General features: G+C 38.6%; 1 protein-coding gene across 10 annotated transcripts in view; it reads left to right on the forward strand.

Annotated features, from left to right (window-relative positions):
* Positions 1–25,076, forward strand: part of vps54 (VPS54 subunit of GARP complex) — a 72,966-nt gene that overhangs the window by 5,282 nt on the left and 42,608 nt on the right. For 3 of the 10 annotated variants that reach the window (XM_052012255.1, XM_052012262.1, XM_052012257.1), the window contains exons 2-8: positions 7,225–7,393; positions 8,454–8,695; positions 9,046–9,133; positions 15,501–15,535; positions 16,214–16,354; positions 19,510–19,895; positions 24,239–24,362. In XM_052012255.1, coding sequence (XP_051868215.1) covers positions 7,255–7,393; positions 8,454–8,695; positions 9,046–9,133; positions 15,501–15,535; positions 16,214–16,354; positions 19,510–19,895; positions 24,239–24,362 — 1,155 coding nt within the window. In that variant the 5' untranslated portion in view covers positions 7,225–7,254. The other 7 variants (XM_052012258.1, XM_052012260.1, XM_052012261.1 and 4 more) reach the window with 5 other exon arrangements.

A 25,076-nucleotide genomic window follows, 5' to 3' on the forward strand; every position in this document is an offset into this window, starting at 1 on the left:
GGAAGGACCTATCTCCCATAGCTGAAGGGAGGTTGAAAAGTGGGGGCATGGATTTCAAGTAATTGGTAGAATGATTGGAGGGGAGGTAGCAAAAAATATTTCAGCTGAAAGTCACTCCTAAAAGAATGGTTGAAGCAGAAAAGATGACGTTTAAAGAATATTGGGATATGTACTTGAAGAGTGTGCTGCAGGGCTATGGAACAATAGCTGGAAGGTTGAATTGTTCTTTCCCAAGCACAGGGATGATGGACCAGTTACTGCCCTCGACATCATAAGTTTCCTATGTTTCTATGAACACAGAAGGCCAAATGACTGCATTACCTTTGTCATATTGCTGCATTATGCAAAAGATTTGCCCTCATATCTGAATTTAAAATTTGAGACCACTGGCTAATGCTAATCAGAGGTCGGGTTATATGGACTATTTTTGAGTTTTAAGTTTATAGATGTGTGATGTATGTCAACCTTTCTATTAAGTATAACTGGTTTGAATATCTTGTGTCAGTCCATGATTATTATTCCTGTTGCTTTAATGGACTCAGAATTCCTATTGCATGTATGTCAATTCTACAATTTTTCATAATCTAAATGTAGAAAAAATTGATAGTACAGTGAATCAATTACAGAACAGTGCACCTTAGATGAGCATTTGAATTTTTACTGTCCATTTTAAAATATTAGCAGAATTATTCCTCGGGCCAATAAGTTATGGGGTCAACCTCTTTCTGAATGTAAATCCTACATATGTTGCATTTCACCTTTCATCATAGATCCTGCTTATAGCCCAGCATATCCTGATTTTTACAACTCCTGAACCTGAGGTGGATAGGCAGTAGTACACACCGCTCTTAGTGATGTTGTTTAGCAAGTAGCCAGAAGACAAAGGAAAATCTCAGCAGCAACAATGACTTTTTAATTGTTTGCGGTTGACTTTGGGGTTGGGGGAAAGGTTGGAAATTTGTATGTGGCAGACCTCAATTGCTCTTGCTTGATGAGCTGGCTTTAATATAATAACTCTTCAGTTTTTCATTAATTGCAATTCTGCCAGTGTATTGGATTACATGACTCGTCAAAGGTCCATTGAAAAGTGAAAAGTATCTTCCCAGTCTACACCAGTGGGCACAGAATTAGAATGCTCTAAGGTAAACTGTCACACTGTCTTGAATTTCCTACTAAGATAAGATATCTTTATTAGTCACATGCACATCGAAACACACAATGAAATACATTTTTTTTGTGTGTAGTGTTCTGGAACAGCCCGCAAGTGTCGCCACGCTTCCGGCGCCAACATAGCATGCCCACAACTTCCTAACCTGTACTTCTCTGGAATGTGGGAGGAAACTGGAGCACCCGGAGGAAACCCATGCAGACACAGGGAGAACATACAAACTCCTTACAGACAGTGGCTGAATTGAACCCGGGTCTCTGGCGCTGTAATAGTGTTATGCTAACCGCTATACTACCGTACCAATGCCTTCATCATTGATATGATCCTAGTTAATCACTTCATCATCTTGACATCCTTTGTAAAGTATGGTATCCAGTACCAGATACAATACTTGTGTTGTGACTTAATGAATGACTGGTGCAGAAAGTATTTTAACTAAAGGATTACTCTAGCAGTCCTTGGTGATTGAGGATGACTTTTAAGTTTTTTGGGGATTCTGAGGTAACTGGTGAGGCCAAAAGGGGAACTGCAAACTCTTCTGTGATGGGGAGGCATGTGGATACATGAGGTGGTGTGCTCCTTCTACTGCTTGAGGGTGCTGTGTGCTCCCAGTTCATGGAATTGAGGATCTCAATACTATCCTGAATATTCCTCCTTCACTTTGAGTGGTCATATGCCAGGAATTTTCGGGAGTCTGTCTGTTAATGTCTTCCTCTGGCAGAGTTCAGAATAGAATGCCTGTTTCAGGTATCTGGTCTTGGGCATGTGAACAAAGTGGCCTGCCCAATGTAGCCAAATAAATGCAACTAGGGCCTCAAAGATGAGGATCCTGATCTAGGAGAGGACACTGAAGTTGTTTTGCTTATCCCTCCAGTGCATTTGGAGGATTTTCAGGGAGGGTGTTGCTGGTTTCTTTCAAGTGCCTTGAGGTGACTACTCTAGTAATTCAGGTCTCAAAAGCATCAAGCTGAACAGTAGACCAGGAGTTTTGTACCCGATGTGAGGTGTTAATATTAAAAAAACTCCTCTACCGACCAGGGGCTGTTCTGGTGCATTGAAGGTCATGGTGAAATTCATCATTGATGTCTATATTACTGAGAGGTGGCTCCTGAGATATGAGGTCGGATCCACACTTTGCTTGACTGTCAGAGGCCCTGTTGTACAGCAGGGGAAGGTTGGTGGAGGGTCTTTGTTTTGCTGATGTTGAGTGTAAAGTCCATTCTCTCCTTAGCATATTTTAACTGTTATGTTCATTTTTGTGCTGTATGCCCAGATTTATACTTTGTTTAGAAAAAAAATATTAACAGTTTGATGTTCTATGTTTAAAGAATTTTTTAAATCTGAACTCTTGCGTCCCTCTGGCCTCTACTACTTTGGAAGTTTCATGCCCTTAATATTATGGGGCCTCATTTAAAATAAATCACTTCATGTTTCTTATATTCCATACTTCTCATGATGTACAGAAGCTGGCCATCCAACCCATCAAGTCTATGCTGGTTCTCAAGCACACCCGTCTGTCCCATTCCCCCACATTTCCCTGTGATTTATTCTCTCTCACATAGCCATCAACTCCTCCTGATTTTTCTGCCACTGACCTGCACAAGGCGTAATTTACAGCAGTTAAATAACCTACCAGCATGTCAGTGAGATGTGGGAGGAAACAGGAGCACATGGGGCAAATACAACATAGACACCATGATGGTAATCACACCGGGGTCTCCAGATTAATGCAGAACTAACTGCTCCCCCAGTGTGCTGCGCCTTTACGTGGGTTGATATTCTAATGATTATATTTCATTCCCAAATCTATAAATAAATTTAGAGCTGCATTGTTGTAGAACAGCAAGTTCCTATTAACTTGTTAACAGTATAGTTCAGCTAGTTTTGTTTCCACTATGAATTAAAAACACCAGTGCCCTCGGTCCATTTGTGAAATACCTCCAGGTAAGTAGCAAAAACGCACAAATGTATGCATTTAATTTTCTTTGCATTTAATCAGTTAAGTAGTCAGTCAAAATGAATTTGCACCCATGTTTACCAAAATCTGGGAGAATAGAAGGTAACCTTGTTGAAATAAATAAAAACATCTCTGGGATGTTTTAACACAAGGAAATGAGGAATTTTTTTGTGGTTCACTCATTATTTTTATAATTTTCTTTGACACATCAGACAATTTTTAAAAATATAAGAATGTCCACCTGTATTTGTTTTTCAGATGAGGAGTCATAGGTAGGAATTCAGGAATATAAAGGGCAGTGACAGACAAAACTGGCCTAGGGATAGGAAACAGTTAATTATGGGAAACTGGTGAAAAATATGCAGGGATGCTCCTTGGATGTCACTAGAAGCACTGTTGTATTTGGTGATCTTGGATGTTTAAGTACAATTTCAAAATTTATGTATGACACCAGACAGTGCTAAACAGTGAGGGGAATAAAGAGATTTCAAAAGGATATATAAACAGGACAGGTGAAATGTAGGGATAGTTGCCAGCTAAAAATCAATGCAAAGAAATCCTAAATTATAGATTATGGAAGGAAGAAAAAAGCAATGTGATACAAAGATTACAATTCTTTTTAATTAGAGAAATCAAGTTTGAAGAAAATACAAGAGTCTGGACTTCAAAGGCTTAAGAGCACAAAAGCAGGGAAGTTACACTGAATTGTAATAAAATACTGCAGATGGTTGTAATCCAAAACAAAAACGCTGGAAGTACTCAGCAAGTCAGGCACCATCAACAAGGAAGGGAAAAACCATTTTGGATCAAGAACCATGCATCAGAACTGGAAAAATATTCAGCTGTCAAAGGAGCAATTACTCGAAAAACTGACATAAAGAAAAAGAAATTGAAATACAAATCCAAACCACATCTGTAGAGAGGCAAAAAAAGGTTACTTGAAGTTGTTACGATTGTGTAACATACACAATTTAAAGATGAGGGGCTGTAATTTGAGCTTGCATTGGGCATTGTTGGAGCAGTGTAGGAGGCTGAAGGCTGAGTAACTGGAGTGGGAGGGAGAATTAAAGTGACAGGAGATTGGAAGTTCAAAGTTGCTCTTGCTGACTGAATGGAGGTATTCTGTCATCATCTGGCCCGAATTTTGTCTTTCCAAAGTAGAGATCACGTTTTGATAATTGAATGCAATACATTAAACTGGTCGAATGAATTGCTGCTTCATCTGGAAAGGCTGTGGGATTCCTGGATAGTGGGAAAGAAAACAAAAGGATGAATATTGCACCTCCCCTGCTTGCATGGGAAAGTGCAGTGAGAAGGGAAGTAATGTGGATTTGGAAGAGTGGACAGAGGAAGGAAAGGTATCTTTGGAATGCTGAAAGGAGAGAGAGCAGAAGATGCTTGGTTGTGGGGAATCCCATTGGAGATGACAGAAATTCCGTATTTTTGCATTTGCAGGTGAATCCTCAACTTTCTGTTAGTTTTATAGACAAATGCAACAGTTTCACATAAATGATTGACATTTCCCAGCAAGTTGCAAATACGTGTTCCAACATTTTAATTACAGTGCAATATTATCCCTTCATGGAAGAAAATTAATATATAATGTTAAATCAGCCCTCCTTTATTTTTATTTATTTTCTGCACTCCAATTCAGTGTTGCTAATTATTTCATATTTGTATTTATTCATGGACTTCATGTCTTTACCTATTAAAAAAAATCTCACCAATGTCTCTGTTCAGTTATCTGAGGGTTAATTCCAGAATTTTGATTAAGTCACAAGATCACAAGACAAAGGAGCAGAAGTAGGCCATTCAGTCCATCGAGTCTGCTCCATGAGAGAAAAAAATTTCCTGTCTAGCCCCAATTTCCGGCCTTATCCCCATATCCCTTGATACCTTGACTAATTAGATACCTATCTATCTCCTTCTTAAACGCCTCCAATGATCGGGCCTCCACAGCTGTACGTGGCAAAGAATTCCATAATTTCACTACCCTCTGGCTAAAGAAATTTCTCCTCATCTCTGTTTTAAACCGGTACCCTCTAATTCTAAGATTGTGCCCTCTGGTCCTGGACTCACCCACCAAGGGAAACAGCTTGACCACATCTACTCTGTCCAGTCCTTTCAACATTTGAAATGTTTCTGTGAGGTCCCCTCTCATTCTTCTGTACTCCAGTGAGTACAGTCCAAGAGCCGACAAACGCTCATCACATGTAAGCCCTTTCATTCCGGGAATCATCCTCGTAAATCTTTTCTGAACCCTCTCCAACATCAGTACATCCTTCCTAAGATATGGGGCCCAAAACTGCACACAGTATTCCAAATGAGGCCTCACCAGTGCCCCGTAGAGCCTCATTTTATACACTATACCTCTCGAGATGAATGCCAACATAGCATTCGCTTTCCTTACTGCCAATCCAACCTGGTGGTTAACCTTTAGGGTGTCATGCACGAGTACCCCCAAGTCCCTTTGTACTTCTGTACTTTGAATTATCTCCCCTTCTAAATAATAATCTGCCCGCTTATTTCTTTTTCCAAAGTGTACAATGGCACATTTCTCAGCATTGAATATCATCTGCCATTTCCTTGCCCATTCTCCTTAGCTATCTAAGTCTCTCTGCAACCTTCCTGTTTCTTCAATACTCCCTACTCCTCCACCTATCTTGGTGTCGTCTGCAAACTTAGCCACAAAACCATTTACTCCATCATCCAAATCGTTAATGTACAAAGTAAAAAGAAGCGGCCCCAACACCGACCCCTGCGGAACACCACTAGTAACCGGTAGCCAGCCAGAACAGGATCCTTTTATTCCCACCCTTTGCTTTCTGCCTACCAGCCAATGCTCCACCCATCCCAATATCCTACCTGTAATTCCATGAGCTCTCATCTTATTAATCAGCCTCTTGTGCGGCACCTTGTCGAAGGCCTTTTGAAAATCTAAATACACAACATCCACAGCCTCTCCCTTATCCAACCTACCTGAGATTTCCTCAAAAAACTCCAATAGGTTGGTCAGGCAGGATCTTCCCTTCACGAAACCATGCTGGCTTGGACCTGTCTTGCCTTGCACCTCTAGGTATTCCATAACCTCATCCTTGAGGATCGATTCCAATATCTTTCCCACCACCGATGTCAGACTAATAGGTCTGTAATTTCCATTATGCTGCCTCCCACCTCTCTTATACAGCGGAACTACATTTGCAACCCTCCAGTCCTCCGGAAGCATGCCGGAGTCTATTGATTCCTGGAAAATTATCGCCAATGCCTCCGCAATCTCTAAAGCCACCTCCTTCAGAACCCGGGGATGCACCTCATCCGGTCCGGGAGACTTATCTGTCTTTAGTCCATTTAGCTTCCCCAACACCTTCTCTCTAGTAATCTTAACTGAACTCAGTTCCATGCCTCGAGACCCCTGACTATCCAGTATATTGCTGATGTCCTCCACAGTGAAGACCGATGCAAAATACTCATTTAGTTTCTCTGCCATCTCTTTATCATCCATTATAATCTCTCCTGCACTGTTTTTGATTGATCCTATATCAACCTGTGTCTCTCTTTTACTCTTCATATATTTGTGACATATGCTTAAGGGTGACCAGTTGATTGCCTTATGGATGCACATTATGCCCTAAACCTAATTCAAGAGAGTGAATTGGTATATGAATGTGTGTGCCAATATCTAGATGTATGCATGCATTTGCAATATATGGACTTATGTTTTTTTTGATGGACCCTCACTAGGAAATCAGATGAATGTAAAGATATAAAGGATGCAAAGATATAAAAGTTGTGCGTGGAACAAAACTGGATTAATTTAAAACCGCTGCTAGCTACCTGTTAAGGATGTTAATGCAATTTTGCTTAAGTTTCAGTGATATAATTTCTTTGAACAGAATATTAGTCATAAACTCCCATTCACGTAATTTGTAGAAATTGCAAGAAAATATAATCATAATTATTACAAACATTTTTTAGCATCTTTTGAAGCTATTACTCTGAAGGACTGAATTAACTTGTTGGTTTAAAAATCACCTTTTATTGCCTTCCACGAGATTGTGATTTTTTTTTACTGACTTACTTTTCCTTTCCATGTGTATAGTTAGGCACCTGCTTGGGATGTCCTTGTGCAATGGCCTCAAGCCATAGTTCTCCACCAGTGCCTCATCCAAGCAACAGTGATGGAAAGTTCAAAAAAGAAATGGAACTTTCTTTGAAACCCTTTAAAGCTGTTAGGTCTTTGCCAGATGTCTGTCCAAAGGAACCAACAGGTAACACAATTTTAACTATTCCATTCTTTTACCTCCCCACCTCTTTTCCAATGCCTGATATGCATCAGCAATGCTTGTTTAAAACATAATGGACAATCTGGAGTACTTGATGATGTGAGAAATTCTAGGTTAAAACATTATGATTCAAAAATACCTTCAAGGTATGAGAGAAGTGTAAGGGAATGGGAATAAGAGCACCCCTCTTCTAGACAGTTGGTGCAGGCAACTTCAATATTCTATTATTTTATTCCTAAAAATACATCATGATTATTTAGTGTTCTTTATAGTTTATGGAGGGTTACACTGGACTGTTTCAGAACATCTGCAGTAAAGGAACTTTAAGAAATTTAGATTCTGATTTACTTTTTTAATAGCAGCTTTATTTGCTAAATCTATTGTTTTTGGTTTTCGTATGTTAGAGATTGTTCCATGTTTGATATAATGTAAACTACAATAACCTTGGTGATTAGATTATAACCATTTGATTGCATGCCAGTTTCTCTCTGTTTTCTGCATCATGCTGACAAATGGATGACTTAATGTTTCTATCACATCTAAAATGTTCATGTGAGAAACTGGAACAGGACATCCCTGAGAAGAGAGTGCCTAAGTCCTTAAATTTTTTGGAAAATATGTGCTCTATTATTGCAAAAGTGCCTTAAAATTAAATTTGTTGGTACAGGAGCATGGCTATTTTCGAAGGAATCCATGGTGCCTATTTCACTTGAGTATTTATATGATATTAGTGCTCAATTGATTCCAATAATTGCAGTGATCTGAGTGACTAATAGAATTTTGTAGTTTCTCAAGTAACTCATTTGTTCCATGGCACAGGACTGTGATAGTCCCTCATACTTTTGTGTTTCCTAACATCAGATAGAGTGACAAGCACAGACCATAAACTGTATTGTCAGTGGAATGTTATTATAATGGGAAGGAAAAGTTCTCTAAAGCACAAATACAGTTTTTTGTGTTGAGATGTTGAAATGATTTTGGATTCTGTTGTTTTGTATTTATGCAAATTCTGTTATAATGTGTGTCGTGCATTCTATTTTTACAGGAGGTTCTAGCAGTTTTTGTGATGGTCCATCAGTGGTGGCCGATCAGCATAGGTGGACAATATATCATTCCAAAGTGAACCTTCCAGCAGCATTGAATGACCCCAGACTATCCAAGAGGGAATCTGATTTCTTCACAAAAACATGGGGGCTGGATTTTATGGAGACCGAAGTTATGCCTTCCTTCTACCTCCCACCAATCACCAAGGAACACTTTACATCCTACCTTCAAGACATGACTTCTGTAAGCATTGGTAGAAGATGAACCTTTATTTCAGTTTTCTGCGCCACTTGGAGGCAAATTCTTCTCTATCTGGACAGTATCCTATCTTTAATTATTAGTTATCAGTAACCATGTATTTTCTTGCTTCATTCTTATATAATGCTTTCTAAAATGAAAAATCTTTGACAAAGATTGTACAAAATTGATCAAAGCTGTTTACTTAAAATTTAACTCTGATTCTTCCTAGAAGTTCTAAATCTAAATCAAATAAACAATTTAATATTCTTGTATTTTCTTTATCAATATTTAAAGTTTTTAAATTTTTGTTTTTGAAATTGCTTCATTTCATGCAATGCAATTCTCATTCTTAGCGACAAAAGATTCATGAGAAGTGTAAAGAAACTTGTCCGCTTAAGGATGGACTTGATCGAACACTTGCACCTGTTGTACGTAGCCATGGTAAGGTCATTCTTATTTGGGTTGCATGTAGTTTTTGAGATGCAGGAAAATGAAATATTTTTGAGGTGCAAGATATTTTAGACATTTATGAATTGCTGAAAATATAGTTCATAAAATATACAGTTTTATTTTGGTTGCAGTAGAATGAAAAATGCTATAACCTTGTGATATTTAGAAAGATGTAAAGTGTCTTGATATGTATGCTTAAGTTATTTGGTAAGGTTAAAAAAAAACTACTGGAGGAACTCAGCGGGTCAGGCAGCATCTGTGGAGGGAAATGAACAGTCGATGTTTTGGGTGGAGACCCTTCATCTGGACTGGACTAGTCTCGTGTCTCATCTTTATTTAGGAAGTTTGGCTGCACAAGGTAAAGAAAAGTGTAATCTGTGTAAGTGGTTTTGTTGTTCCTGATGTAGGCATATCTTATATTTAATGTTTGGACACCTACGTCTGCTACTTTAAGTAATGGGAGTAGGCAAGCTCATTTGAAGTAAGAGTGAAAATGACGTTTTTTCATTTTAACTGCATGGTACTCATGAGTCTCAGTTTTTTAGGTACAGTGGTAAAATTACCAAGATAGTAACTGAAGACTCCTGGACGAAAAATCCAGAGACCATCACTGAGGCTGTGGAATTTGAACTGGAATTTGGGGGAAAAGAAAAGCCAAACTAGTCTTAGTAATGATGTCCATGAAAGCTACAGGATTATTGTGAAATTGCACCTAGTTCATCAATATGCCTGAGGAGAGGAAATCCTTACCTGGTCTGGCCTACATGTAATGCCAGACAACGCCACATGGTAGTATCTCAATGTTCATGCCCACAATATGATTGATGGACCACCTGGCTTAGTCGCCCAAATCAGACATGACAAAATTGCTCCTATCCCATTCAAACTTTAAGGTCCTCTTCATGAATATCTTGGAACTGGAGCTAGAGCTGCTCCAAAGTCCACTCAAGCTTGACATAGTTGTACCCAGAGTACCAGTTGATGTGCCAGACTCCTGCATTGGAATTCCTGGGTATCTCTTGTTCCACTGGCAGGATTTAGCTGCCAACTCTGGTTGATTTTTGGTATATAGGCATTTTTTTTGGAGCTGGTGAAGTCTCGTGGCATCCTGTCAAACTTGGGCAAAGTCCTCCTGATTACCACCTACTATCCTCCCTCGGTTGGCGAATCAATGCTGCTGGATGTTGAGTAAGACTAGGAAGAAGCACTGGAAGTATTAGGGGCACTGAGCTCATTGGGTGGGAAACTCCAATGCCCATCAGCGAAAGTGGCTTGGGAGCTCCACCACAGATCAAGCTGGCCAAGTTCTGAAGGGCATAGCTGGCAGACTGGGTCTCTGGCAAGTAGTAAACAAACAAACAGGAGGGATAAACTTACCAAAGCAGCCTACCTGTGGCAGGTGCATCTGTCCACGATAGAATTGGTAGAATAAACACTGCACGATTCTTGTGGTCTCATTTTCACATTGAGGAACCCCTCAATTATGTGTGCCACTAAACATACCAAATAGGATTGCCAGAACTAAACTGTTCTCTTCTGATTCAGCTCAAAACTGGGCATCCATGAAATGTTGTGGACAATCAGCAGCAGCCAAAATGTACACCATGAAAATCTGTGACTTCATGGCAAAGCATATCCCTCACTCTATCTTCACTATCAAGTGAAGGGATCTACCCTGGTTCAGTGAAGAGTGTAGAACGGCTTATCGGGAGGAGCATAAGACAGACTTAAAAATGATGAGGTACCAGCCTAGTGAAGTTGCAATATAGGGCTACATAGAGTCATAGTGTTACACAGCATGGAAGCGGGCACTTCAGCCTAACTTGTCCATGCTGACTGCTGCTGACCTGAGCTAGTACCATTCGCTTTGGCCCATATCCCTCTAAACCTTTTCCATCCGTGTATCTAGCCAAATAACTTTTAAATGTTGTAATTGTACCCACCTCAACCACTTCCTCTGGCAGCTCATTCTATATACCCACCACCCTCTGTGGGAAAACCTTGACCCTCAGGTCCCCTTTAAATGTTTCCCCTCTTAACCCCCTACCTTTGGAGTCCCCTACACTTGGAAAAAGACTGTGACCATTCACCCTATGTATGCCCCTTATGATTTTGTACAGCTCTACAAGGCGAGTGTGCCAAATGCCTTCTTCACCACCCTGTCTACCTGTGTCGCCACTTTTGGGGAACTATGTACTTGTAGAGCAGAGAGACCAAGGGGTACAACACTCCCAGGGCCTTGCAATTACTGTAAGTCCTGCCCTTGTTTAACTTCCTAAATTGTAACACTTCACACTCATCTGAGTTAAATTCCATTTGCCATTCCTTTGCCCACCTTCCCAGTTGATCTACATCTTGTTGTAAGCATAGATAACCTTCACTGTCCACCATACCACCAATTTTGGTGTCATCGGCAGACTTACTAACCATGTCATCCAAATCATTAATATAAATGATAAACAATAGGGACACAGCACTGACCCCTGCTGGTCACAGGCCTCCATTCTGGAAAATTATCCCTCCTCCACCACCCTCTGACTCGTACCACCAAGCCAGTTTTGTATCCAGTTGCTAGGTCTCCCTGGATCCCATGTGATCTCGCCTTCTGGATCAGCCTACTGTGCAGGACCTTATTAAATCCCTTGTTAAAGTTCATGTATGCTAAACAAAATGCAGTTGACAGAATTAAGCAATTTCATAATCAATGGATAAGATTGAAGCTCTGCAGTCCTATCACAACTAATTGTGAATGGTGGTGGACAATAAAACAGCTGATGTGATGGCAAGGCACCAAGAACATCCCCATCCTTAATGCATTTATAATTGCTTTCAGCCAGAAGTCCTGAACAAATGATCCATCTTGGCTTCCTCCCAAGATCCCCTTTCACAGAAGTCAGTCTCTGGCCATTTTGGTTCATTCTATGTGATATCAAGAAATGGCTGAGAACCCAGAATGTTAAAAAAGGCTAAGGAACCAGATAACATCCCAATGATAGTCTTGAAAACTTGCACTCCTGAACTAGCTTTGCCTTTAGCTAGACTGTTTCAATACTGGCATCTATCTGACAATGTAGAAAATTGCCTGGGTATGTCCAATTTATGAAAAGCAGGACGAATCCAATTTGTCTAATCACTGCCTTATCGTAATCATGTGCAAAAATGATGGAAGCTAACATTGACAGAGCTATCAAGCAGCACTTAGTTACTATTAACTACTTACTGGGCTTCGCCAGGACATGTCGGCTCTTCACATCATTATGATCTTGGGGGTAATATGGACCAATGAGCTGAATTCTGGAGGTGAGGGAGAGTGACAACCCTTGACATCAAGGCATCCTTTGACTGAAAGTGGCATCAAAACACCCTGGTAAAGTTGCAGTCAATGGGAATCAAAGGGAAAATACTCCAGTAGTTGGGGTCATAACTTAATATAATTATGATTGTCGGAGGTCAGTTTTTCCAGCACCAGGATGTAACAACAGGTGGAGTTCCTTAGGGCATTGTTCTAGGCCCAACTGTCTCAGCTGTTTCATCTATGATCTTCCTTCCACCATAAGATGAAAGCATAATGTTTAATTCCATTCACAACTCCTCAACAAATGAAGCACCCCAAGCCTACATGCAATGTCGACATAACAAGTTCTCCCACCCAAGTTGCTCACCATCCTGATGTGGAAGTATATTGCCAGTACTTCATAGTCACTGGGTCTCTCTAGATAACAGCACTGTGGGAGTACCTTCACTAGAAGGATCACTGTGGTTCACAAAGATGGCTCGCCAACACTTTCGACAGGTCATTTAAAGTCTGGTGATAAATGATGGTCTTGTTATGGTATACAGATCCCAAAAATGACATTAAAAGAATGATTCCATCTATTTCAGTTGCTGTATTTTAAAACTGGTTTCTAAATAATCAACTTGCCTCAATTGCACACCTGACTTTATCTCAATTGTGTTTCTCGCTTTGATTCCCTTTCAAAATATGTAATTTTTTTTATATATATATACTCCTCACATGGCCCTCTTTCACCTGTTTGATCTTTCACAGTTTAGGTTTGTTTCCTTATTCTCTTTGATTCCCTAACAACTAAATATCACCAAAGTTTTCCATTAATTTCAGCTTCTTTCATTCTTCCCTTTTAACCTTGATTTGCTTCTAAATTTTCTTTTACCCATTCCATGCTATTCCAACCTTTGCAAGAGTTATTCCCAGGTACTGTTCCCTACCACTTAAAATGCCCATGTTCAGAATGGGCTGTGACTTATGTTGGCTAAAAAAACAACAATGTGCTTTTAAATTGGCATCAAGTTGCTGGTTGCAGCAGCTTATGGTATACCACATACAAGGGATACTATTTGAAGGCATGAGTTTTTAATTAAAGTTTGACAAATAAAACATGTACCATAATCACAACAAGTGAAATATAAAACCTTGTTTAAGAATTTGGGCTGTTCAAATTATAGAAATATATTAGACTATACAGCATAGTGGATATAGTACCCAATTACTTAGAGGTGGTGTTTATATTCCACACACATCTCTTCCTATTACATCTACCTCATGTCAGTAAGCCTTTGCATTCCCTTTTGTTGTGACCTCGTCTGATATAGAATGCTTCTACAACGCTGGCCTTAACAACTTCCTTTATTTTCAAGTTTCAACCTTTCAACTAAGCAAATTTTTCCTTTTTCCCTATTGGATTTATTAATAGCTATCTTGATTCTGTTTTATGGAAGTATTGTGTATCTACGCTGTTCAATCCATTTGTAATTTTAATTACCTCTGCCACATTTTGTCTTTTAAAGTCTTTTTTCTTAGCTGCAATTTCTTGCTTACTGCTTTTTTACTGATTTTGAATATTTTTATAAATATTTTATCTTTAGAAAAAGTACAAAAGAGATTTAGTGATTTATGTCCTTTTTCTCTTTGCCGGAATTCAGTATCTGGGAGCTACTAGTTTGTTCATCGTGGTTACTGCACCTCTAGTTGATTGATATTTGTGGCTGGAGTAAGCTGCACTCTGCAGAGCTCAGTTATTTGGTCCAACAATTGGAAGATTGATTCATACCTTACATTTGACCTCCCAAAGTGCAACACCTCAGACTTGCCCAGATTAAATTCCTTCTGCCATTTCTCCAGCTATAACTGTAATTGATCTATATCCTTTGACGACCTTCTTCACTGTCTGCAACTCCACCAATTTTGTTGTTGTCTACAAACTTACTAACCACCCCATCTATATCTTCGTCTGAGTCATTATATATAAATATCAATCACAGACAACAGGAGATCCAGCTCTGATCCCTGTGGAACACCACTGGTTACAGATCTCCAGCCAGAATAACGCCCTTCCACCACTATTCTCTGTCTTATATGGGCAAGCCAATTCTGAATCCAAACTGCCAATTCTGAACCCAAACTACCAATTCACCGTGGATCTCATGTATCTTAATCTTCCTGATTAACCTACCATGAAGGACCTTGTCAAATGTCATACTGAAGTCCATGCAGACAACATCCATTGCCCAACCCTCATCAATCACCTCGGTGCCTGCCGGACATGATCTGCCCAGCACAAGGTCATGCTGACTGGCCCTTATTAACTTAACGTGTGTTCTTCCAATTATTAATGATTTCTTATAATACAGTTGCATGAAATGAAATGTTGTTTCCCATTTCAAGTTGCTTTCTGAATTTATTCACCTGAAAATGGACCAAATCATGCTGGTCATAAGCTTGGCAACTGCCTGTTTCAAGCCACACTTGCACAAATCTGGACTTGCACAGGCCCACTATGCATCCAGGCTGTGCTGACTGATAGACATTGGTGTGTCTGTGATTCTGCTCTGTTGCAAGACTCCATGTGCAGCCCACTGGCAGAGCCCAATTTTTCTGGGTGTACGATCAGAGAATTTACCCATTTAAGTTGTTTTTTTTAACCTGGAGTTTAGGAGGAGTAATGTACATTATCTTTTTTTACTTAATGTTCAATTTTTATTCTTTTTATATCTTTAAAAATCATTTGGAACAATTTTAATAGTTTTTAAATACCTCCTGAATATAGGTCATAAAAAAAAGTGGCTCACAGTGCATAAAACTCCACCCCTGTGAAAGGCTATCAGTGTTCCACGGGCAGTGCATTTAGCAGTGATCTGCCTGAAGCATACTTGCTGCTAATGCCTCTGCTGTATCTTGCTGGCTACCTCCATGTTTTGGAGGGTCGGCACATTCAGCCCTCTTCATCAGGCCCAAATCAGTGCTTGTATTGTCGGGACTGTGGGTACCAGGCCAGGTCCAACATGATTAAGCCATGCTACATTGTAAGTTTAATCGATATTTATATTCATATCATTGCAGATAAGTCAAGAACCGACTTGGATCAAGTACCTAAGGTAACGTACACTTTTTTTAATGTCATCTACTTTATTAAGATGTAGAAACTGCCATGATCATCACATACCAAAGATCATGCTAAAGCAGAATCTTACATTGTGTAGGCAGGAGATATTGCTAGATTGCAAATACAAGTGAAAAAGCCGTGTTTGTTCTACTGTCCCCAGACCCAGCAGGCAATTCCTATTTGCGGCTCCCTGGAGAAAGTAGCAGCTGAAGGAGTGAAGTCCGAGTGGATCACCTGCAATAGTCTCATAATGTGTGGAGAGATTGATGGGAACCAGAATTAATCTAGAATTGGATCTACTTGTTATTCACAATGCAGCATTTGAGACGTTTTTTTAAAGAATGTCACAACCTTACACACTGTTACTCCCTTTAAATTGCTTTAAAAATGTCACAGACCAGTCATGTGATCTGTGAATCAAATGTGAATTAGCTGTTTGTGCTTTGAAGGAACTACTTTTCACCATGAAGACAGCTCTGAGTGTTACTATATTTTGATGCTTGGAGCGAAGTTTTAACTTCAAAGCTTAAATTCTGTTGTTATTTGATGACATCTGATCGTTAATTACATTGTGATGTTCAGTTTTAGCACGAGTGCTTGTTACTTTTTGTTTAAGTAGAAACTATTAAAGCAAAAGATATTGAATGTTTATTTTTATGTCAACTTACAGATATTTCTGAAGTCAGACTTTGCTCTGGAAGATCCTCTAACATTCTCAACTGTCTTACCCTGGTCACATTTCAGTGGTCAACATGAAGCTGGTGTAAAAGGGGCTCGTGATGGGGCATCTTCCAGGTTATTACAAGAAAAGGTATTAGAAACAATAAGTTGTTATCTTTGAAGCAATCTGTGCTTTTCTGGTGCTTTCTTTTGAGATACAAAAGGCTTCTTCCGTAGAGTTTTGCTGTCACTTGTGGTAGCACTGATAACTAGCGGAATTGAAAAGTTGATGACTTTTTATTATTTGTTCTTCAAATGTGGACGTCACTGTAGAGGCCAGCATTTATTGCCCATCCCTAATTGCCTCAGAAGAGACAGCAAGGAGTCGATCACATTCATGGGTCTAGCAATGTATATAGGCCAGATCAGACCAAGTAAGGATGCCAGATTCCTCTCCTGAAGGACATCGTGACCCAGATAGGTTTTTGCAACAATCATGAAACTTCTACTTTGTTTCTCTCATCTCTGATGCTGCCTGACCTGGTGAAGTTTCAGCATCCTCTGTTTTTATTAAAATAGAATGTCTATGTTTGTATGTAGGGATGGTTCATGTGATGGAACTTAAGTAAGTCATTAAAGTATACAAGGTTTTGAGTAAATACAACTATAGTGCTTTCCCATGATTAATGACAAGAGGTTAAGTTGATCAACACAGGAAACCCCTCCCACGTATGTAAGTTCTACAAAGTGTCCAGGGAGTGATTTAATCAGTTTGAGCCATGGTGCGACCTCACCCAGCAAATTGATCTAAATGCCATCCAGAAATAAAGGCTTAAATATTAGATTCATTGAATTACATTTTTCTTGATTATGTGGCATGTTGTCACGTGTAAAGACCTATTCTTGAAACTTCTATCAATATAGTCCTTTTTAAATGAAATAACTGTTATATTTAAAATTCAGGCAACTCCTTGGCTTTTGTTGACTTGTTTTATGTGGTACTTGGTTTCATTAGAATCTACGGTTTCGTCTAGGTCATGTCTATGGCTTAAAAATGGGAGAAAACCCAATTCCACCAAAGTATAATAAAGATGGACACTGTTTGGTAGCTTGCTTATTATTTTTCTCTTGTAATTCATTCTTTGAGATCTGGGCATTGCCGGCAAGGCCAACATTTATTGCACACGCCAAACTGGCAATGCGAAAGTGGTAATGAGCTGTCACCTTGAATCTCTGTAGTCCTTTCGATGCAGGTCTTCCATGATGCTGGCTGGGAAATTCCAGCATTCGGACCTGTCAACAGTGAAACACTGGTGATAATCAGGATGGTGTGTGGCTTAGATGTGGTGTTTCCGTGCATTTGTTGCCGTTTTGGGAGATGTTGTAGGTGTAGCTCAGGTAAGCAGTACAGTGCATCTTGTGGATGGTACTGTAGCCATTGTGCACTGGTGACGTCAGAACTGAATGTTGAAGGTTGTGGATGGGGTACCAGTGAAGCTGGCCTCTTTGTCCTGGAGAGTGTCGAGCTTCTTCAAAATTGTTGAGGCTCTACTTATACTGGTAATTGGGAGTAAGTCCTTAATTTGATTTTTGCCTTGTAGATGGTAGAAAGGCCTTTGAGAATTGGGAGGTGAGTCACTTGTCACAAGATATATGGCCTCTAACCTCCTCTGATAGTCATGATATTTATGTGGCTGATCCAGTTCAGTTTCTGGTCAATGGAGATCCACAGGAGCCATTGGTAGGGGATTTGGCAATGATAATAGCATTGAATATCAAGGGTGTTTGGAGATGTCATTGCCTGGCACTTAAACATTGAAGGTTCGGATATTTAAATATTTGAGCCTTCACTGGCCTCTACAAAGGATCCTCTCAATTATTTTTAGGATTTTACCAGAAAAGAAAAATGCATTGTGATGGGTGAAATTGGTGCCCTTGACGAGATTCTCAATAGCCGCAGTCACTAAATTAGTGGGGGGGGGTTTTCATCATCAGTGAATGGTGATGCTGTTGAGGAAAGGGAACCATTTGAAGTTTGAATGAGATTGGAAATAACAAGTTGAATACAGCTGGCAATTTATTGGCATTGAAATAGCAGGATTTGCAGTTTGCAGCTGAAAGTGAGCTTCTAAGCAGCAAGGAGATTTTGGTGGGGTGGATGGTTTGACTTAATGAATTGGGAGAAGAATTGATGGAAGCTGAATAGATGATCCCTATCTTGATGGAAAATAAGGTGATTTTACTGAGGTTTTTGGGGATGTTTGGTTGGCAGGTTGGGGGGGGGGGGGGTGGAGTTGAAGAGGTTACCTTTAGTATAAAGAATGGTTGAAGCGGAGTAGAGCTTAATATGATCCAGTAATTCATCTAGATGAGGATCATAGCAGTAAAAGTGGCAGTCTTATTGTTGGTTAGGCCGCAATTGGTATGTGCTGTCCAGCTCAGTTGCCCTATGAAGGAAGGATGTCTAGGTCATCTAGTAGATGGTTGACATTTACCATTGCTGGGGACAGGGTTTCCAGTTACAAAGAAAGATGAGAGAAACTAGGTATTTTTGTAGAAGTGGAAAAAAGTTTAAATTTGAGGAATGTTCAAAGTAAGGGATTTTCGTAAATTGAATTGGGGAAAATCTAAATCCACTGCTCTTTTGAGTCATTAATTTGATGTTAATAAATTAAACAGCAATAACAGAAGATTAAAGGAAAAGAACGAGCGATTTAAAATGATGAAAAATATTTAAGTATGCAATATTTTAAAAGCACATGGAAAATCTGTAATTGCATTTAAAAGAAATAGATATTTGAAAAATACTTGAAAGTGGCAATAAATAAAACATGCTTGGTATTGGTTTATTATTGTCACTTGTACTGAGGTTACAGTGAAAAACTTGTCTTGCATACCAATCGTACAGGTCAATTCATTACACAGTGCAGTTTCATTGAGTTGGTACAGAGTGCATTGAGGTAGTACAGGTGAAAACAATAACAGTACAGAGTAAAGTGTCACAGCTACAGAGAAAGTGCAGTGCAGGTAGACAATAAGGTGCAAGGTCACAACAAGGTAGATTGTGAGGTCCGTCTCATCGTATAAGGGAACTGTTTAATAGTCTTATCACAGTGGGATAGAAGCTGTCCTTAAGCCTGGTGGTATGTGCTCTCAGGCTCCTGTATCTTCTACCTGATGGAAGAGGAGAGAAGAGAGAGTGACATGGGTGGGTGGGGTCTTTGATTATGCTTCAAAGTATTATTGGTAAACCTGTGAAGTATTAAATGGCCATACTTTAAGATTTTGATGCATTTTGTTTTGCAGTTAAGCCATTATTTGGATGTTGTGGAAGTGAACATAGCTCATCAGATTTCTCTCCGTTCCGATGCCTTTTTCCATGCTATGACCTCTCAACATGAATTGCAGGACTACCTCACCAAAACCTCACAAGCTGTAAAAATGCTTCGTGACAAAATCGCCCAGATTGATAAAGTGATGTGTGAAGGATCTTTGCAAATATTGAGACTTGCTGTGACTAGAAATAACTGTGTAAAAATATATAATAAACTAAAATTAATGGCTACTGTGCATCAAACACAGCCTACAGTACAGTTGTTACTGTCCACTTCTGAATTTGTTGGGGCACTGGATTTAATTGCTACAACGCAAGAGGTACTGCAACAGGAACTTCAAGGAATTCATAGTTTCAGGTATATAATATTGGAAAGCTCACTTTTCATTAATTGTATTGCCTTTATTTTCTGCATACTTAGCTTTTGAGCATGTTATTCTTTTAAGCTTTGTTTTTGTCTTCCACTGTGAAATTTCATTAAAAGCCACAAAAAATACTCATTAACAGGATGTAGCGGAACAATTTGCAGCTAAATAAAAGAGAGTAGAGGCTCCAGGATGGAGTTTGCTACAAGAATTTTTTGATAATATGGGGTTTCTGTACTGCAATGGTATTTTACTTCAGTGATAATTTAATGCTTAGTTTGATTAAGACACTGAAAAACTGTTTTAGAAAGTAAACAGTAAAAATGTGAATGTGAGATCATCCACGTTGGTTGGGGGAAAAGAATAGAAATTCAGAGATTTTGTTTAAATGTTGAGAGATTGAAAGGTGTTGGTATTCATAAGAACCTGGCTGTCACTGGTGGGTTTGTTGTTTGAGGAGAGATTAAATCGGACTAAACCTAAGATGCATGACAGGGAAGATGGGGAAATGATATTACCCCATCTGAGTGATCTAGAAGCAGCAGTCACATTCTCAAAGTAAAGAGGTCACTCATTCAGGATGGAGCGAGAAAGAAATTTCTACACCCAGAAGTCGGTGAACCTTTGAAATTCTCTACCCAGGAGGACTATGGAGGCTCAGTCACTGCCTATATTTAACACAGACATAGATGGAGCCCTGAATATTAAGGGAATTGGGGGTTATTTGGTTATGCAGGAAAGTGGAGCTGAGTTAAAAGATCAGCCATTATTTTATTAAATGGCAGAGTAAGCATAGGAGCTGAATAGCCAACTCCTTTTTGTTTACATTTCCAACCTTTCCTCTTTTTATGCAAGAAAGCTATGAACATTAAAAAAGACAAAGCTCAATTTACTGTCCAGTATGGATCATCTCCCAAAATATTGTCACGCTGGAGTAATCTCCACCTGGTATAAACTCGGGGGGAAGAGGGAAATGGTAGATGGTCAAGAATTCAGGAGCCAATATTCACAAAAATATAGAGAATTATTATAATAATCTATGGATTTTAAAGTACAGGAGCAAACTGTGGCCTGATAATAATTATCAGCATGTATCTGAATGAAACAAGACAGCTGCATGTTTCTTGTGGTTAAAATTCAGTGAATCAAGAATTGAGTCGAGGGGGGGAGTAGTTATCACTTCATGACGTAATTCAGAAAATGTAATTAAACTACGTATTCAGAAAATTTTGGAAAGAACTCTGTTTTGCCTACTCAAGCAAACTTGTGTACAGTTACTGATTCCATTCTTAATAGCAGAACAATTAAATAAGATAAGACATCTTTATTAGTCACATGTACATCGAAACACACTGTGAAATGCATCTTTTGCACAGAGTGTTCTGGGGGCAGCCCGCAAGTGTCACCATGCTTCTGGTGCCAACATAGCATGCCCACAACTTCCTAAGCCGAATGTGGGAGGAAACTGGAGCACCCAGAGGAAACCCATGCAGACACGGGGAGAAAGTACAAATTTATTACAATTTGGTGTTATCATTCAAGTATAATTCAGTGCATGGCACCTATTTCATCTTTTCAGATGATTAAGTTGGAATGATTTACTGTTAATGATAATGTGTAAACAGGGATTAAAGTTTATGAAATTAGTGAATTTCAAGGTAGAAATATCATCCATTTAATGCATCATTCAAAGTCCATGGTTAAAATATTTTGTGTATATTTAGGTGGAGCTAGCTACTTAAGCTTTGCTGTTATTGTAGAAATTCCAGATATTCTCCATGTTAGGATTCTGAAGATGAATTAGTTCTTGCTTTACAAAGGTTGTACACAAATTAAGATTGTTTTTGGCCATTTGCTGTCATGTGATGACAGAGGCCATGTCAGGTTTGGGGGCTGCTTAGTTACTATATTGCTAAATTATTTATGACATGCATTTCCTGCAACATTATCCTTGTTTCTCTCTAGCTTTTATAATGGGAAACCTGTGCCACAATCTGGTATCAGTAAATTCTAAATGGGAAATATATGTTGCCTTTCATCATCAGGGGCTGCTGTTGAGTCACTGAAAAGATTTTTTTTAGAAATGTTTGTCAATAGTTATTTTCCTGGTAACTGGAATTTAGATATTCTGGTTAATGATGTGTGAGGCACAGTGTGACACAGGGTAATTGATAAAGGCACATACAATACCTACAGGAACAGATTACAAAGTACCAAATTGAATGTTTGCAGTGATGTATTATAAAGTACCCTCATCTGACTGACTTGCACTGAGAAGCCACAATTATACCATGCACTACACACTAATTCTTCACAAACTCTGGACCACCATGCCAAGTAGTGCCAGACTAAACATTCTCTCTTATTTGCTTCATGTTATGAAACCCCAATATTAATCAAAGGATGAATAAATCCATGTTATTCAAGGTCCAGCTGGACAATCTCAAATGTACCAAAAGTTTAATTACTCTGTGAGATCTTGCTCTGTGCAGATTGACTTGCAATTTAGCATTTTTGTACAGTTGGAAAAATGTACAGTAAATGCAATTTTTTTTGGAAAATTTTATTACCATGTAAAATATCTGAACAAATAAATTTTGCACATTTTCCTTACCTGAAAGATAATTTGAATAGCAGGTAATTGTGCATTTTTTTGTGTACTTGGGGAAAAATATATAGTAAACTGGGTAAATGCTGAATTGATGGAATACTTTCTGACAGGTTTTAAGTTCTACTTCCTCCTCCTTGGATCTTTTTATCTTTTTTCCATCTCTGTGAAATGTCCAAGCATTTGGTTATGCCTGTTCTTATCCTTGTTGGTTATGTCAGTTTCCTTTACCACTTTATGCCTTGTAATGTTTCTTTAGATTAAATGCACAATGATGAAATCTTATGATTAAAATATCACATAAATATAAGTTTTTGTCTATCTTGGATACAGCAGAATATGAACACTCTCCTCTTCCGTTTATTTCTCTTCCGTTTATTTCTCTTCCATTTATTTCTAACAATGCAGGTTTGTGCTTGGGGTTAATTTTATAGGTGGCTGGAGTGCTCGTGTAGCTTGACCAAATAATTATTCTTTGTTAACAGATTGTTTAACCAGGAGAATCACTTAAAACCTGCCCTTTTTTTTGTCATTTGTACATGTTGAAGCAGGATCATTGCATGACACTGTTTGTTTCTTCCTTTGTAGTAGATGTGATTTCTGGCTATTTGTAGAATCCTTATTGCTGTTTTACCAAAGATCAGTTAATTCATTATTGAGCGTGGTTTGAATTGGAGGTCTGTTAGGAAATAAAATTTAAACTCAACCCAACTATGGCCAATCTTAACCTGACTCAAGCCTTAAATACAACAGTTTCAAACACACTGTACATTTGTTTGAGGATGAAATGCCAAATATTGATCAGAAATGGAGGACGTGCTGTAGTCCTGAGCAAATCACCCTTTCCTGATAAACTAGTATGTTGGGCTGTCAGGACATGGCCTGACCTGAACCCAACATGCATGGATTTGTTGGGCTTGGAATGAGTGGCCAGGCGGTTCATTGGATAACTAAGGGTATCACCAATATTATGGAGAAAACCGAACAGACACTTGAGGAGTATGCAGATGCAGCGTTAAACCTTTATTTAGTTGGCTTCCAACTTCCAGCTGTATAATTTGTTTAGAGGTAGTGACACTCAAAACAAGCAATCTACTTCAGTGTTATTTGACTTGGTCTTGCAGAAGAAAGTTCAGTTGACTTTTTATGCTGATGTCTGAATGAGCTGGTGGCCTGGTTATAGTCCCTGTTTTTTTTTTGCGATCAGAAATTTAGATTTTCAAGTGTGTATTCACTGCAATTTTTAAGCGCTGTTGTCATTTCTCCTTTCTCCAGATATTTTCAATTATCCACCATCCTTCAAATATGTCAATTTTTGATGTCTCAGAAGGTTAGCCCAAAATACTCTCAAACAAATTTCTTGTTTAATTTCTAGAGTGAGAGTTCACCGTTGGCCATGTAATTTTTGTGATTTCAGACAATGAGCCTCTTATTGGTCATTATAAAAATTACATTCCATTCTCTGGGCATTAGTAACTCATTTAATTGACTTCTAGGACAAATCGTTAGGACACCTAATGATTTGTATTTAAATAGATTTGGCTAAAGGATGCATACTCTTGCTGAAATATTTCACAGAATTGAATATTAAAATTGTACTATAATATGTTATTACATTATTACATCATGAGTTGTACTTTGTGGATGAGTTTTGTTTCTTAATGCTTCAGGTATGTTTAATTGAGAAATATTTACACACCAATTATTCATGTATTTTGCCTTTTCCAGACACCTTGGTTCTCAGCTGTGTGAACTAGAAAGACTTATAGATAAAATGATGATAGCAGATTTTTCTACGTACGCTCATAGTGATTTAAATAGACCATTGGAAGATGATCAGATGTTAGAAGAGGTACGTAAAAATATTTGCTTTCTTTAACGTATTGTGGTTTCAAATTTTCTTGTATCTTACAATATAATGCGTGGATGATTTGATCTGTAAATGTGTAAATTTAGCATGAATATATGGTTATTTGACTGTTTTAAAACTGCAAATATAAAGTTTGATGCATAGCCAGTTGTATGACCACTGGTCTTGAGTTTATGTTTACAAAATCAAGGATAATTTCTAATTAGTAAGGCCAGTTGATCCATTTTAATTTGTCTATCCAGAGATTTCCTAATGTTATGCATCTCCCAACATGTAAAGTAATCTAGCTGTTTCTTGCATGAATCAATGGTTTTGCCCCCAATACTACTGTTTGATTACGGTTTGTATAAATAAGTGGAAGATTTGCATTTCTATATCATTTTTCACTGTCTCTTCTGATCTCAAAGTGCTTCATAGTTGATGAAATACCTTTGAAATGTTGTCTCCAATATTATGAAGAAATATGAAAGCCACTCTATCACACAGCAAGCTTCCCCACCAACAAATGATCACTTTTGTGTGATGTTTATCGAGGAATAATTGTTAATTGGGACAGATGTACTAAAATTACCATTTAATGACTTATACCTCTGATCTACCTCTATTCCCAGTCAGATTATTTGCCAGCTGACTATTTGGCTGAAAAACGTAAGATTTTCTAGTCTTTCTCATAATTCAGGTGTTGACCATAAAATT

Source organism: Pristis pectinata, chromosome 3, assembly GCF_009764475.1.
Source record: "Pristis pectinata isolate sPriPec2 chromosome 3, sPriPec2.1.pri, whole genome shotgun sequence".
Lineage (NCBI taxonomy): Eukaryota > Metazoa > Chordata > Chondrichthyes > Rhinopristiformes > Pristidae > Pristis > Pristis pectinata.